At 40.6% G+C, this 15,933-nt stretch overlaps 1 protein-coding gene across 4 annotated transcripts in view; it reads right to left on the bottom strand.

Moving 5' to 3' along the window:
- The window catches only part of CACNB2 (calcium voltage-gated channel auxiliary subunit beta 2), a 247,490-nt gene extending 232,041 nt beyond the window's left edge, over window positions 1–15,449 (bottom strand). For all 4 annotated transcript variants that reach the window (XM_086859633.1, XM_086859641.1, XM_086859647.1 and 1 more), the window contains exons 1-2: window positions 14,782–15,449; window positions 4,190–4,282 (exon numbers count right to left, since the gene is read on the bottom strand). In XM_086859633.1, coding sequence (XP_086715759.1) covers window positions 4,190–4,282; window positions 14,782–14,880 — 192 coding nt within the window. In that variant the 5' untranslated portion in view covers window positions 14,881–15,449. The remainder of the gene's footprint in view (window positions 1–4,189; window positions 4,283–14,781) is intronic.
- Between the last annotated feature and the right edge of the window lie 484 nt (window positions 15,450–15,933).

Genomic DNA, 15,933 nt, shown 5'->3' with positions numbered 1-15,933 from the left:
CTATTTCACAATCTAATCTGCCTTTGCAATACATAAAAATCCCAACAACTTAGACTGCCTCTCTGATTAATCATTACGATTTAAAATAAAACCTTGACAAAGACGAGTCCAGAAGCACAACCACAAAATATGTAATTCTATAAGAACATGCAATTTGCTTAAAAATAATGTTCCTGGGAAGTGCCATAGTGTCGTGTGCAAAACATGCTATCTGATTTGTATTTTGAAGAAACCCTTGGGAACAAAATCATTACCAAGCATCAGTCAAAATGGCAACAACTAAAGATCAAATCCAGTTCAGTCCTTCATAACTAACCCTAAGAACAAGCTGCTTATCACTCCAAAGCTCAAAAAAGATGATGAAAACTATATAACACAATGTCCTTTAGTTCCCTAAAGACAACTGATTACATTCAGTTAGGAGCTGATTGGTGTGCAATGATGATTCTGCTTTCCAAACACACAGCTTAATTGCCAATACAACTTCAAAATAAAACAGAGAGGAAAAAAATTCCCTTTTCTGCTATTGAAAAGACAAGCAGTAGTTGCTAGCAAATAAAAAGAAGGCCAAGTTGTTGTTTTTTTAAGCTCAAATATCATCAATAACATACTGGAGACAAAACTAAACAAACATTTTTTTTTTGTAACAAACAAATTGAACATGATCCAAACATTCCCCTAAAATCTCACGAGTTTTATAGTGTCACAAGTAAAAACTATAAAAAAAAATTTATCAATACATAAAACTCGCAGCACAAAGGAGCTCTAACTGGACTGAAAAGAATGAGGGTTTAATTTTTATATTATATACAGATGCTCTTGCTTCAGTTTAAGTCTTCTTTTATACACATCAGAAACAATACTGGATAGATTGCTCTGCTCCACAAAACAGATTTAAATGGAAAAGATCATTGCACTCTGAGTTGTGCAGAGTACATTTCATTCTTTTTATACAACAGCAGGAGTTTTCAAGCAATTTGAATGTTACTTAGTTTCATTTGAAGGAGAGAGTACAAAGTTGGCATTATTTTTATTACTTAGCGTGTGGTAAGCATAGCAGGAAAGTTGCTGGATATATATTGGAGCAAGAGGGGCATATGTCCTTAAGGAAATACTAAAACCCAGACAATAAAGTTTTATCAATGTTAGCAATAAACATAAAGTCCCTCCCCCCTGCAGCAGCTTTAAATGCCCAGGAGCTCTGTGGACTCAAAAGACTGAATCCTATATCCTTGCTCTTGCCAAATATTTCAGTTGCCTTCAATGTGCATAACATTTCCTTAGGACTAGATCAATTTGTCTTCTTTTATCCAACTGCAATATAACTCTGTGTTAGGAAATACCACTTTCCATCAATGCTTATGCCAAGAACCTGCACACCTCTCACAGCTTCCCCAGCTTAAGGATATGCCAGCTAATTATGACACAAAAGCATCTTCCAAATATTCTTTCTTCTTTATGAGGAATGCAGACAGATGCTAGAGATAAATTTTCAGGACAACCCCAGGATTCCTTGTTCAGTGTAGAGGTGAGTCCTTGTAGAGATGCACATAAAAGTTGCAGGAGAAGTTAAGAAGTAAACGGGAAAGGAAACAGGAACTGAGGGAGGGAAAGGAGGCTGGAGAAACAAAAGGCAGCTATAGCATCATAAGCATTGCTGAAACAAACAGGTTGTGTGTATCCCATGTCCAGATCAAAACTCCCATTAAACAACTCCACAAATTAATTTTTAAGCAATAACTTATTTCCTGGTTTTATAACAGCACTAAAATAAAATTACAATAAATGAATGGTACATCATTGACTCTATAGGGTTTAAATTTGTCTTCCCTGATTTTCTGCAATTTTCATCCATCTTGGAGAAACACAAAATTAATGGATTTATTCTTTCTTCCCCTGCAAATAAACAGCTATTGCAAAACAATTGTGTTTATTTATACCATGTAAAATATCCTGCAAGATAGCTGGAGATAAACAATATGTAGACCAAGAGAGTTTCTGGGAAGGGCACGGCAGAAAGCTCTGCCCCATTCTGTTTAATATCTGGAGCACTGGTCACCCTGGTCATGTTGGTAGCAATTCTTTCTTAGCGCAAGAGAAGCCAAGCTGTCCCAGGATAAGAATTAGAGCAGGAAAGCCTGTTGAAGATGGAATCCAAGCTTTGACATAAATGCCTCAGCAGCAACTGTGAAGAGGCATTTCTCTCATACATCTGCTACAACTTGAACAGCTCTGCCTGTACATTACTTGTTAGGAATGTTTTGTGGGGATTTCTTTTACACTGACACTGGACAATTTCATATAACATATTTATTCATTAATTAGTTTATCCATTAACATCCCCTCATTATCTTCAGTGACAATACCATTTCAAAACTGAGTTTTGCTTCAGCAATCTATGAAATCTCTGATTTTCACAGAAGCCTATTCACCTTTTAGTCATTTGTATTACATCACTCGAGTAACTACTAATTTTATTTCAGGGAAATATATAAATGTCTTCTGTAAAAATCTACACTTGAAGTCACACTCTCTTTAAAGCCCACAGAAAGATAAAGACACATTTAGTCTACAGCTCACCAAACCTGCTTTCTATGCTAGTTTTGGAGATTTGATAAATCATGCCTCACACTGTAGAGACAACCACATCTCCAATGACTCCAGGAGCCCACCTCAAAATCACTACTTGGTTTGATGATCCTTGTGGATCCTCTTTTCCCTGCTCCTCACCATGACAAGAGGAGATACCTGAGACCAACTTTCATTTAGGGAAACAAGAAAGGCAAAGAAGCATGTGCAGCTGGTGTAAAATAAACATTCATACTCTGCTAAAAATGTTCCAGGCTGAATTGAACATCCACAAGGAGCTAAGGAAAACAGCAACAGAGAATTCCTTACAAAGATTCCTTGGAACTGGGAGATCCTGTTTCTACTCTCGAACACTACTTAGACTGACAGTATTTTAAGACAGGACAAAATGTCCCAAACAAGTATTTTACTCAATTCAGGGTTTCCAGCCTATAGTTTACTGCCACTGAAAATTCCCATGAATCAATTTTTATTTCATGTCTATCTCAGACACTGAAACGTAGTAAGGGCCTGACGTTACCAATTCCACAGCTTACCACAAAACCTACCAATACAATTACAGCAGGCCAGAGCCAAAGAATGTTGTAAACAGAAGATGTGTACTGATATAATCAATGCAACATCAATGGAGTCATAATTTGGGATGAAGGGACATGCAAACCAAGCCAGTAGAGAAGGAGGTGTGATGCCTGCCTATGGTAAAAAAATCCCCAAAACTCTGCTATGAAAGCTTCCAAATTCCAGAACACCTCTGAAAAAGATGGCAAAGTCTGCATTGAGAATACCATGGCTTAGATCAGCTGGGTATGAAGAACTGTTTCAGACTGCACAGGCTCCGTCACTGTGGTGCTCTGGGTACCATTTCTGCTCTCCAAGCTCTTAACCACACATCCACTGACACACACCCTCCTTCCTCAAAAGCAGTAGCACCAGAGCCACCCTGGGCTCTGGATACACTTCCAGATACCCTCTGCTGGCTAGAATGAGCTGTCCTGCAAGCACCCACACTGCTCTGGGAACCCCATGAGGTTCCAGCAGGATCTCACCCTTTGAAGGAGACACACAGACACCGGGGCACGGGAGCCTACACCACCGCCCCATCTTCTACAGCCTTTTTCCAGCATCAGTGCAATGGGCATGAATGCTGCCAGGGATTTCCCCTCCAACCCGTGCCCTAAAATAACACTGGGATGTGGGAGGATCAGCATCTAGGTTAACACTGCCTCATGCAGCACTATTTTAAGCAAGAAAACCCCGAGGACTGGTAGGGTTTTGATTCTTTCCTCCAAATGTTGCCACTTGAGACACTTCCATCAGACTCTGCCTCCTCCTCCAGTTTTAATCACCTGATAGCATTAGAGTGACAAAAATAAGGATAACTACTATACATGGAAATGAATGAGAAATGAAAAAGTATTTTTATGCCAAGATCAAAACAATAGCAACCAAATATTTTTCATTGTGCCAGAAGAGACTTCTGCTGTTTCTCAGACTACAGCATCACTCTGACTTGACAACTTACCAAAAAAAAATTAAAAATTGTATTTTAAACATTTACACCAGCAAGCCATACACTCTTTCAGAAGCTGAAAACCCATACCTGGCGTACAAAACTGTTGGAGGTAGTGTCAGAAGATGTACTCCCATCTGATCCTTTAAATCGGTTTTTTCTTCTTGCCCCTTTACCGTAAGACTGTTAAAAAAAACACACAAAAACAAGATACAGATTAGAGAAACAGCATTACACCATTAGTTTGTGTTGCACAGAAAGCTTCCAGTGTCTCCTAGGCTAGCAGGGATTCAGATTATCAGCTTTGTGCCAATCAATAAGCACATATTCAGTAAGTAACTGATGGGATATGCGTGCAAATGTTCACCAGGCTTGGTCAATTGAACCCTAAATGCTTTGCTGTTGTTGGGTTCTTTTCAGATTTGGGTTTAGAAAAGTACAGATTCACATAGATGTAGCATTATTCACCCAAGTCACAGTGATTAGAAAGTACAGTTTGTTGTGCAGCTAGTTTAAATAAACAAGGCAGGAAAGGAGGTACTGGAGCAGTCTCCAGTATGTCAAAGCCATGATCCAGGTCAGCTGAGGGAACATTAAACAGCAAGAAGTGACAAACAACCTGTTGATACAATCTTACAACTGAGGGAGTTTTTACAAAATATTTTTTTTAAAATAAGTTCAAGAAATAAAAGCACTATAACAATAAAAAAGGACTGTATGTGTAACTGAGAAATATGCTACTAAAAAGAAAGGCATCACTTTTATCTACTAGGAATTTAAAGAGACATGAGGAGAAAGCTGTGGTTAGCTGAAACAGAACTTTAAAACTGTGGTTTACAAACAGAGAAAATAATGGTTTAGAAACAAAGCAAATACATGCATGTGTCCAAAAAAATCTACTTGTTTTGTGCCTTAACATTAAATTGGATATTTTTAAATTAAATTTTTACATTACATTACAAAATAAAAAATATTTTTACATTAAATTACAAAATAAAAAAAATAGTTCAAAGCTATGTTATTTGCAACTACTTTTTCTGTGTAAATGAGTACAAATTGTGTAGACTGTAAGCTCTGCCATGCCACCACCTGTGCAAGCTTCAGATTTTTTTGGTCCTAGCTTACTGGTCCTCATGGTAGGTAATATTGGGCTCCAGTGCAGGCTGAAACACTTAAAATCTCATACTGACAGATTTTTAATATTGTGTCTTCAAAAGCTGAGCACTGCTCTTAGCAGTAACACATGGTTAAGTGTGACTAAATATTTTGCAGTCTAAGACTGTTTGAGGAGGACAACAGATAGCCACTACTAAACTCAGATTGTTTGACAAATCCGGGTAACTTGCCTCCACCAGACACAAGAGAACAATCTCAAACTGTAACTGTGTTGACTCTGGGTGAGTTTGGAGCACTGGTTGAAATCTAACACACCAATCTTTTAGAAAGGAAAACTCAAGGAACAGTAGCTCTGTCAGACAGACACTCACTCTCAGCAAAAATAGTGTCTCTTATCTCACTAACCTAACAATCACCTAAAACAAAAGCAATGTTGCATCCCCCCAAAAAAGAGATTAATGGGAGAGATATTTTGCCAAACTCATGTTTTCTTCAAAACTGCAAAACAGCCATGTAAGAAATTTCTGAAAGGCACTCAAATTGATTCTACTGATGCTGGTTAGGGAAGAACTATACAAAAATCAGCATGTTGAATGTTATGGAGGTGAAAATAGGACTTTCTGATGAGTCTAGGACTGTAACTCAGGGGCCTGTGCATAAAAATCTAAAATTAAATTTCAATCAGGAAGAATTTTACATGGTAGCATTTCTAAAAGGCATCTTTTATAACTGGAGAACTTTTTGGTAATGAAAAGGTCTTCCTAGGTCAGTAAGAGTAATAAGTAGATTGGAACCACTGTTACAATCAAATTATTAAAAATATTTTCCAGTTACAATAGACAGTTCTACCAGAACCATATTTTCCCACCTAATATAATATCAAAGTACTTAAAATACACAAAAAGTATCTCTGAAAGCAGTATTTTTCAAATATAACAACATCTTCAAATCAAAGTCTACCTGTTATAAATGGTTCCCATTGAGTTAATTGTCTGTGGGTACCCACAAATATTCTGAACTCCTTTCCAACAATTTTTGTGGAAGAATAAAGAAATATACTTACAAAAAAAATAAAGAATTTATAATATTCACAAAAAATCTCAAGAATATAAAGCATCTACATGAAGACCACACTATCTAGGCAATTTCATTAATGGTGTAAAGTACAATATTGTGTTATTCCCAAGACAAACATGTACACATATTCTCTCTCACAGACACACTTTTTGTATTTGCCTCCATTTTCTACAATATTTATTTTATTTAAAGTGTCATAGCGTTTGGTTTGCTAACACAATAAAAAATGTGAGAAAGGCAGAGAGGGACTGAGTCTAGAGTGATGAGGACAAAACAAATAGGAACAGAAAAATAATATGTTACAAGGACAGATAGAGAAGTGTGCATTTTATCTGTGGAGCAATGACTAAAAGCATTTATTTCTGGCAACACCACAGCAAATGCAGCTCAGGCTGAAACTCACCTTGATTTTTTCAGTTTGAGAAGGTTTCTTTGTGCACAGCAACATGCACCTTTTTTTTCTAGTGTTCTATAAGTGAAAACTCTTCAGAAGCATAGCTACATACTAACTTTAAACAAAAAAAACCTGTTGACATGGTGGCAGGCTGTGGCTACAGATTGTAGGCAGAGTCAGTTTTATACCTTCTTCTTTGCACAGTGCAGTTTTCAGTCAGAAGAATGGGGCACAACTTTGGTGTGTGGGAAAACTGGAATTTGATGACTCTTCTCTAAAGGATGCTAACTGGGGACTATATTTGTTTTCCACACCTTTCAAGCTAATTCCCTCAGTCAGAAATGCCTGAAACTTTCTTCTGAAAATGAGATTAGCTTTCCATAATCAAAATAATCATATATTATTAAGAATTATTAAATGTCTGTGCCAAGTGGAGAAGCTTGAATACTCATCCTATCATAGTCTTTATATTTTGTTTCCTCACGTGTATTTTTTCCCCAAGATCTTAATGTGAGAACGAGGCTTTTGTAAAATATATGTATATAAATAAGTAATGATTCAATTCAATTCTCAGGGAAAAAAAGAAAAAAGAAAAAAAAAAGAACATTTTTCACCAATATATTACTGTGATTTTCATGTTAATACATTCCCTTATCTGTGCTCTGTGCAGCAGTTGGCTGCAATTAAGCAGCTAAAAATAAAGGGCTGAATCACGACATGAGGACATTGGCCAGCAAAAGCAGCAAGACAGGGCATCGTTCTTAACCTATATGGTAGCTGTACCTAACAGAATAACCACTGGAGACCAAATGCCTCAGCACCCCAGTATACAGTGCCCAGTGGTGACAACCTCAAAACCCAGCAGGGCAGGGCTGGCACGCCATCATTTGTCCCAGCTGATCTGGATACAGCTGAATCCAGCCCTCTGAACAACCCTGTTTATATAAAAAGTTTGCTGACAGTAACATTCTTACTGGATTTTAGCAGACCATCTTACTCAAACATAAAGTTATGCATACATTTAAGTGTTTACAAGATCAAAAGTGTAGCTTCCCTTATTAATCAGATGTGTGAAATTCTTTTAAAATTGGCTGAGTTGCCAGAGATGAGAAATAAAATACACACATTTATGTTCTAAAGCTTCATCAAATACCTGGAAAACAATGTGAAACCTTACCCAAGAAAAACCCCAAACCAAAGCCAAACCAAAATAGTTTTGTAAAAACCATTTCATGAACCAAGTCTTAACAAAGCAAAGAAAGACTCTGCTTTCCAACTCTGATTATAAAGTACATTGTGCAGCCCTTATTCAACCCATGTAGTCAAATGAAACATGGGAATCATATGAAGCATTAAAGGTATACATTGCAGTTTCCCGATAATTAACAGTTTTATATACAATTACTTGTTATTGTAAACAGATGAGATCAATGTCCCTCAGTGAAGCCCTTTAATTTTAATGAGGTTCTGTCTCAACACATAAAACACATGCACCCATAACATTTAATCCTGTAATACACATGATAAGCTGAAGGCATCGTTTATCCCTCTAGGAAAAATACTATCATCTGAAAAAGGAAATATAAAACATTTAAAATTACCAGCTATCTACAACCAGGGAACTGGTCTTCAGTGAGAGTCTTAAAATGCCCTTCACCAGTAACAACTCTAATGGTATTTTATTGCAAAGCCATGGTGATAACTATAAAAAGGATGAGTCTGTACCTTAACTATTTATCATAGGTAAAATAGCACCAGTCACTGAGAATAATGGCAGGTGGCAGAGCTAAATCCTTAAAAACTGGTCTCATGAAGGAAGGGTACAAATGATTTAGGCAGCAGAGTTACTGACACCAAGCCAGGTCCTTAAACGAAGATGGAAGAAATAAATTGGAGAAAACAAAACCAGAAAACAATTTCAGAGCTACACTGAATCTTACATCATCTCAGATGAACAAGGGAGCAACTAAAAAAATCAAAAGAACACCTAAAGATAAAAGTGATCCCCTTTTTTTAGAAGATTAGGGAATTGCTAGAAGGTCAGAAATGCAAACATGCACTAAGTATTTTTCCTTCCCATGCAAAAGCTTCAAATATTTAAAGATGCCCATGTTCCATACACAGCATGTCAGGGAAGTGCAGAAGATATGCATCCAGCTCCATCCTTTCCTTAGAAGAACAGCCACTGCCACTTTAAGCAATTCCTTACAAGAAAACAAACATTCCTGTAGGTCAGATCCCCTAGGCCCTTTCTGGCCACTGGCCAGGCTTGCCACCACGCAGAAATTAAACCTTCCAGCATCAGCTACATAGCTACAATCCCCCACACCCTCACTCAACAGAAGAAGACATGAATACTTCTGATTTTTGCACCACAAATCATACTAATCTCATAAAGGAGTAGAAGTCAGCTTCCTGAGCACACCTCCAAGGGATGGAAGATGTGCACAGACCTTGGTGATGTGCTCCCCACTACTCCACAGCTCCCTTCCACGACAGGAATGAGGGCAAGAGGACAAGGTAGGATACAGCAATATATCCTGGCTTGCCTCCACCTCAGGAGTGGGGTTTTGAGTCACCCTAATGGTCAGTATCAGTGCAGCCCTGTGACAGGCACTCTGCTCTGTGACATACCTTCAGCAAAGGAGTTGCCTGAGGAGAACAGACTCATATCATCCCCTTAGCAGAAAAGAGTCCCCAGCTTGGGACTCAAAACCTGTATTTCTCAAAAACAACTTTTGCTACTGGGACAAAACTCAGGAATGACAGGACTTCCCATCAGGAATCCTATCAAACTGAGGATCTCAGATAGAGTTATTAAGTTCATGCAAGCAACAGGGATAGTCTGCAAAGTACATTTCACAATCAATTTTATAAAATCCTACACCTACCACCAAAAAAACAAACAAACAAACCCAAGCCTCCACAAAGAATTTACTTCTCAAAACTTGCAAATATAATACATAAGTATTTGACTTACTGCTTCTTTTTCCCATTAAAAGAAAACTAATTTCTGCTGAGCAATCTGTAATAGTTAAAACTTAGATGCTCTTTTCTGCTGGCCTGTGATAAAGCCTTGCCAACACTGCATCTAGAAACAGCCCTATTCTCACCAGTTCCTACACTTGCAAGCCATCTCCCGGTGCTCTCACCCTGGCCTCAGACCAGGTCATCTGGCAGTTTCCACCTGCCAGACAAGAAGCTGGGAACTTGGCTGGCTCTCCTACTCCCCAGGCTTGGAAACCCGCCTCGGTGCAAACCTGCTGCACATCTATTTGTAATGCCAGTGATGAAGATGTCAGCTCCCAGCTCAGCAAAACAGGAGTGCACAACAGCAGAAGGTGCTGAAGCTCATGCCCAAACTGCATTGTGCCTCCTGCAGCCTTTCAAAGCTGGCAACTACAGTTACAGGCCATGTGCCTGTACCTCCCCACCTGCTCTCCATGGATTTCTGTATTTCACTTGCACTAGCAAACAGAAAGAGATCCGACTCTGTGGCAGAAGGATGCCTGCAGGGACCAACAGCCAACTATGAGATCGTTTCCCTCTGCTAAGGGTCTGCTCCCCTGGGGACAGAGACTGAGGCAAGCTCTTGGAGGGCAGGGAAGGCAATGGTTCCCTAATTTTTAAAATCTATCCTGGCACGGGGAAGACCTGAGTAAAGAAGAAGAAAAGTAACTGAGACTCCATAGAAGCCAGCCTTGGAATAGCACACAAACTTTTCATCCGTAGAGACAAAACGAGACAAAACCAGAGATTGCCTCTAGAAGATAGTTAACCAATAAATAAACTATCACTGAAACTGCTGAACTGCTTCAGAGGGATTTTACACTCTAGGATAATGTAAAGAACAACTGTTATATCCCATTTATGCTGATAATGTGTAATACCCAAGTGGAAAATACCTCTGGAAGAGATGAGCATGCAAAATCACCTTTTATTGCTTGAGTACTGGATAATGCAAAAAAACCCCAAAGAGAGAGAATTATGAGAAAAGAAATAGCTGAAACCTGAAGGGCTTTCTTCAGTGAAGGACTATTAAAATTTATATTTGTCATTAAGGAATATAACACTAAAAGGAGATTAACACACCAGGATAGAAAACACTACCTCTTTCTGAGGGCCATGAGGAAGTCCAATGAATAGAACTGGATTTTATCTCTTCCTCATTTGTATATCCTCCACTGAATTGCTGCCACATTGGATATGGCTTCTAGGGATGCTGCCAGAAGAGAGTAAAACCTTCCATGTCTCTATAACAAATGGGTATTGTTATTATTTAAGTATGCAAAGGGATATAAATTTTGTTTGTTTATGGCTTACAAAGTATTCTTGCAAGTCAGTACTGGGAAACACAGTTGCAAAATGTTTGTTTGAAGAACAGGTAAACATGGTATGAGCTGTGATAAATCAACTCAGCTGAAAGCAGCAGAGGGCAGTGTGATTAATCTGCTGAGAATAAATCTCTGGATATTTTTCCATTGCTCATTACCACAAGACAGGCAGTGAAAGGATGGTGCTATACAGCTGTGAAGGTAGCTGGAGATTCAGGAACAGCCAACATAAGGGCCTGTAACTAAGATGATTTTCTGGAGTCACCACATGCACATCACTCTCAAATCCACCTTAACATCAACCACCGTCCATACAGAAGGAAAACTAAACAAGACTGTCCCCTAGCCTCATGCATTCAGTTTATCTTCTGCAATGCAACCTGAAAAACAAGCCAAGCACTCCAGGGATGATGAAACCTTTAGACTTGGAAAGCAGAAGCACTTAGCAGTACCATGTAATGGAGGAAATCTGAATGCAGGTGAAAGAGCTGAAGAAAACAATCAAGAGAATTGTTTTCACTTAAAATGTGTAAGGTTGTTAGGACGTGCACTGACAGATGATGCATAAGCAGGCAAAAAATGAACAGGAGGAAAATAATAATGAGGAATAGGGAAGAATTCATCCACTGTAAGATACCTTCTCCCTCCACAAGGTAGTGTGTTGTTGCTCGATAGAAGGCTTCATTATATTTTCTTTGAAATGTCTTTGTGTAGTTTACTTATCTGATTTGTTATGACTGCCCCTAATGCACAGAACGGGAAGCTTTATGATGAGAAAACAGCAACAGAAATTTAATCTAATTATTTTTGAGGACTGGGGGACTTGGGAGTAGGATCATAAGAAACTTATATGGGAGCAAGTGGAAAAAAAAGAAGAAAGGCTAAGAGTTATCATGAAAGGCATTAATGTGCAATGTTATAAACAAATCAGAATGTGTGTTAATGAAAATTATTAAACTGAGTATTTTACTAATTCAGATTCCTAAAAAGGGGAGTTTGTTAACTAATGAACTAAAAAGAAGACTGGGGTTGATTTAAAAAAAAAAAAAAAAAACAAAAAAAACCCCAAAACCACCAAACACTGATATATTTGAACTGTTTGCTTCTTTTCTTTCAGAAAACCTAATGCTGATTTTATTACAAAAGGGCCACATCTAAACCCTCCACTTTGCACTGACATATAGCTGGACATTGTGAACAAGTCCACAGTGTAACTGTTAGCGTGCAGATCTGTCTGGATAAAACTGGACATCTGAAACTACGTTTCAACTCCATCTAAGAACAAGATCCATCTAAGACCAAGACCACACTCAACTACAGAACTATGTTTTTACAGTCCTAAACAAAGGACCATGTTTTATGTCCCATGGACCTAAAAGCCACAGAATTTTAGGTAATACAGAAAGATACAACAATATCTCGTCCCAGTTGCAAAGAACATATGTGAGAAAATATAGTATAACTCTCATGATCAACACTCAAAGAGATTTTATTTTGTTTGCAGATCTTTTTAGGAAAATGCATTATGAAAATAAGAAATAGATTTTACATAGATGTTATCTAAGAATATTTCACATATTTAACTGCCTTTTAAGTGAACTACTTCTACAGTGTTAACTACATTTTACTCCTTTGCCCCACAGTGACAAGTTTGGCCAAAATGGATGGACAAGCATGCAAAATACTGACCATCATGTTAAGATAGGCTAAAAGAAAGCTCAGCTTTGCAAAAGTAAAATTTTTGGATAAGAGAACTGTTGTGACTTGGTACAACTCTACAAAGGCTCTTCAGTAATATTTCCTTAAATCATAATTCCCAGAAGAAGCACTTCAGAGTGAACACTTTTAGGAGTGACATCACTCCATAAGCTTGCAAGTTGGTTTGGGTTTTTTTTTGACAGATTATTTGGCAGGAAATGTTTCTTGGATTGATATTCAATTACCTTAGTGAAAAAGATAGTGGTACACATGACTGAAGTACCTGTAGGCAATCTGCTTGATGATTCACACATCCTCATTAAGCCTATCTTTCTCACTGTCAGTGTGCTCAAAAACAGCAAGATTTTACAATTATTGGGTTTTTTAAAATGTTCATGGAACAAAAATTCAAATCAAAATAATTGTCTATAAATGCAGTGCTTCCTAAGGAATTAACTTGCAGTATTATTCAGACAAAGGGCTCTTTTGTTTCTATAATCTTATTTTCTCTATACCAAAGGTTTATGTATGACTAAAACAAGTAAATATTGAGAAAATTATTCCTATTCTGCCTGGTAACTTTGATTCCAAAATCTGAAAAACATCCCTGAAACAAAAATCAATGTCTTAAAAAGTGAATCTTTTTGGCTGTGACTGCTCGGAAACCTGTTTTATAGAACAGAATATAAATGCATTACTTGAAACATAAATAACACGGGTGTTAGCAAACTATTCTTCCTCTCTAAACAGAAGTTCTTTAAGCCCAGTAAAAAGGAGGGTTGAGAAATCAATTTTATGACCAGTATTTGACATTTGTCCACAGCAGAGGTACCGTATGATTTGACAGTTTCTGATTCTGTGTTGGGGGCTGAAAAGGTATTAAAAGGGGCGGGGGGGGGGGAGTTGTAGGTCAGAAATTAGCTCCCTTGCCACTGTTTCTGGAGAATCTGGCAAAGCATATGGCCCTACTGAAATGTCTGTTCTGTGCTTGGAGGCTACTGACAAATTCACATCCAAAGAGACACTTTTTCTTTTTTAGTTTAACCCAGTCTGCTTCAGAGAGACTGAATTTTGTTCTCCTGTCACCGGGCCTGGATTTTGTTCTCCTGTCACCGGGTCTGAGTAAGTAAAGATCAATCACCAAGACTGTGACAGACTGAAAGCATTTTCCTCTGTCAATCAAGCACTTCTGGGACGAAGCTGGTGCACCTTCTCAAACAAAGCATCAGCGTTAGCTTAGGCAGCAACAGTAAAAACTGCACCCCAAAAGGAAAAAAACCTCTGTCCTAAGAAGAACATGCACATTTGGAAACTGAAATACAATCAGATTTTACCACCCTTTCACTGGGTTCAAAAACAGCACTCTGAAGTCTTTGTAGACAACTATTGCAAACTTGAAGACGTTATGAAACATTTATACATGAAACAGAAACAACCTTTCAAAATATAATGTCTTATCTAAGTATGCCTTGCCCTGCCTCCTCATCGCCCATGCACCTGAACGCTGCACATGAACTGAGTTGTTAAAATTTCTGAGACGACTGTATAACCACCTTCTGTATGAAAATAGAGCAGCTTAAATCTGCAGCATGTTCAACACCTTCAGCCTCCCCAAAATTCCTGCTGAACAACTGGCGTGAATCGCCTTCCCTCACCTACAGACTGTCACCAGCCCGCGGAACAGGCGAGGGAGCTTTCAGCCCTGCGTGGCAAGCATCAGGTATACATACAACAGGTTACTGGAGCAGGGAAAAATAGCCGTACCCTGCGAGTAATCCATGTGAGGAAGATCAGCTTAACAGCAATGTATTCTCACATATTCATCCTCCAAATAACCGCAAGGTTCTTTTCACTTACGGTGCTTCTACGCCACAGAGCATCCCGTGTATGTTAATTAAACGGCATTTGAGGGTCGGGTCCAAGACGGGGGTTTCGGGCATCTTAGGGGAGCCGTCAAACTTTTCTGACGGCGGTGAGCAAAGTTGAAGGACGGGGAGCTCGGGCACCCGCCGCCCTGCCCCGCGCCCCCGCCCCGCCGCAGCCCCGGCCGAGCCCCGCGGTACCTGCGCTGCCGCCGCCGCGGGCAGGGGGTTGTCCAGCAGCTCCATCTGCACCTCCTGCGCCGGGCTGGGAGGCGATTTGGACATGTCGCTCTGGACCATTGGCGAGGAGAGCGGGTGGCTGGGCGCTGAGCCCCTCGGCGGGACAGAGCCGAGCCGAGCTGAGCCCGGCCCTGCCGAGCCGAGCCGAGCCGAGCCGAGCCGAGCCGAGCCGAGCCGAGCCGAGCCGAGCCGAGCCGAGCCCAGCCGAGCCCAGCCGAGCCGGGGCGGGGCGGGGCAGCGGGCGCCCCTCAGCGCCCGGCCATGTCGAGGAGCGAGCGGGCGGCCCTGCTCAGCCCGGATCTCCTCCGCTCTTCTCTGTTCTGTTCTGTTCTGTTCTGTTCTGTCCTGCTCTGCTCTGTTCTATTCTATTCTGTTCTGTTCTGTTCTGTTCTGTTCTGCCCTGCCCTGCCCTGCCCTGCCTGCTGCCGGCGGGGAGCGCTCGGCGCCGGGGCCGGGGCAGCGCCGGCGGCGGGCGCGGGGGAGGGCAGGGGGCGGTGCGTGGGGACGAGGGAAAGTGACAGCGAGCGGCTCCTCCGGCAGCGCCGGGCGGGGGCGGCGCCGCGATCCGCGCCGGGATCCGCGGCGGCACAGCCCGAACGCGGCCGAGCGTGAGCAACAAAGTTGGGGCTGTGGAGCGGGGTGTAGGGTGCGGTAAGGCCCTGCTTTTCCCTTCAGCCCTGCTGGACGTCTCGACTCTGGCCGCACGGCATCGCCTGCCTCAGCCCGCGTCGGCTAAGACCTGTGGTTTTAGTGAGCAAAGCGGCGCTTCGACAGAGCAGGTTCCGTAGGTCCCTCGTGTTAATAGGGTTTTTGCCTGTACTTGGAGGTTCCTGTACCCGTATCAACAAGGGATGAGTGGGATGAAGCCCGCCGTCCAATTTTATATAACCTGTATCTGCACAGTCCCAATCGTGCTATCAGGTACCCCATAGGAGGCTTTTGAAAGACCTGTTCGAAACCTCATCTGGGAAAATCAGCCTCCACTCCTGAGAGGATCTGTCATGACAGATCATTTTCTGACAGCCGACTTAATGGCTCCTGATGGAGACCAATCCCCCTGAGCCCGTGAAGCCAGCAGTGGGCTGATGCCTTTCTTTCACTGGATGGGACTTC

Source organism: Cyanistes caeruleus, chromosome 1, assembly GCF_971803275.1.
Source record: "Cyanistes caeruleus chromosome 1, bCyaCae1.hap1.1, whole genome shotgun sequence".
Taxonomy (NCBI): domain Eukaryota; kingdom Metazoa; phylum Chordata; class Aves; order Passeriformes; family Paridae; genus Cyanistes; species Cyanistes caeruleus.
This window is presented reverse-complemented; position numbering and strand designations above follow the sequence as displayed.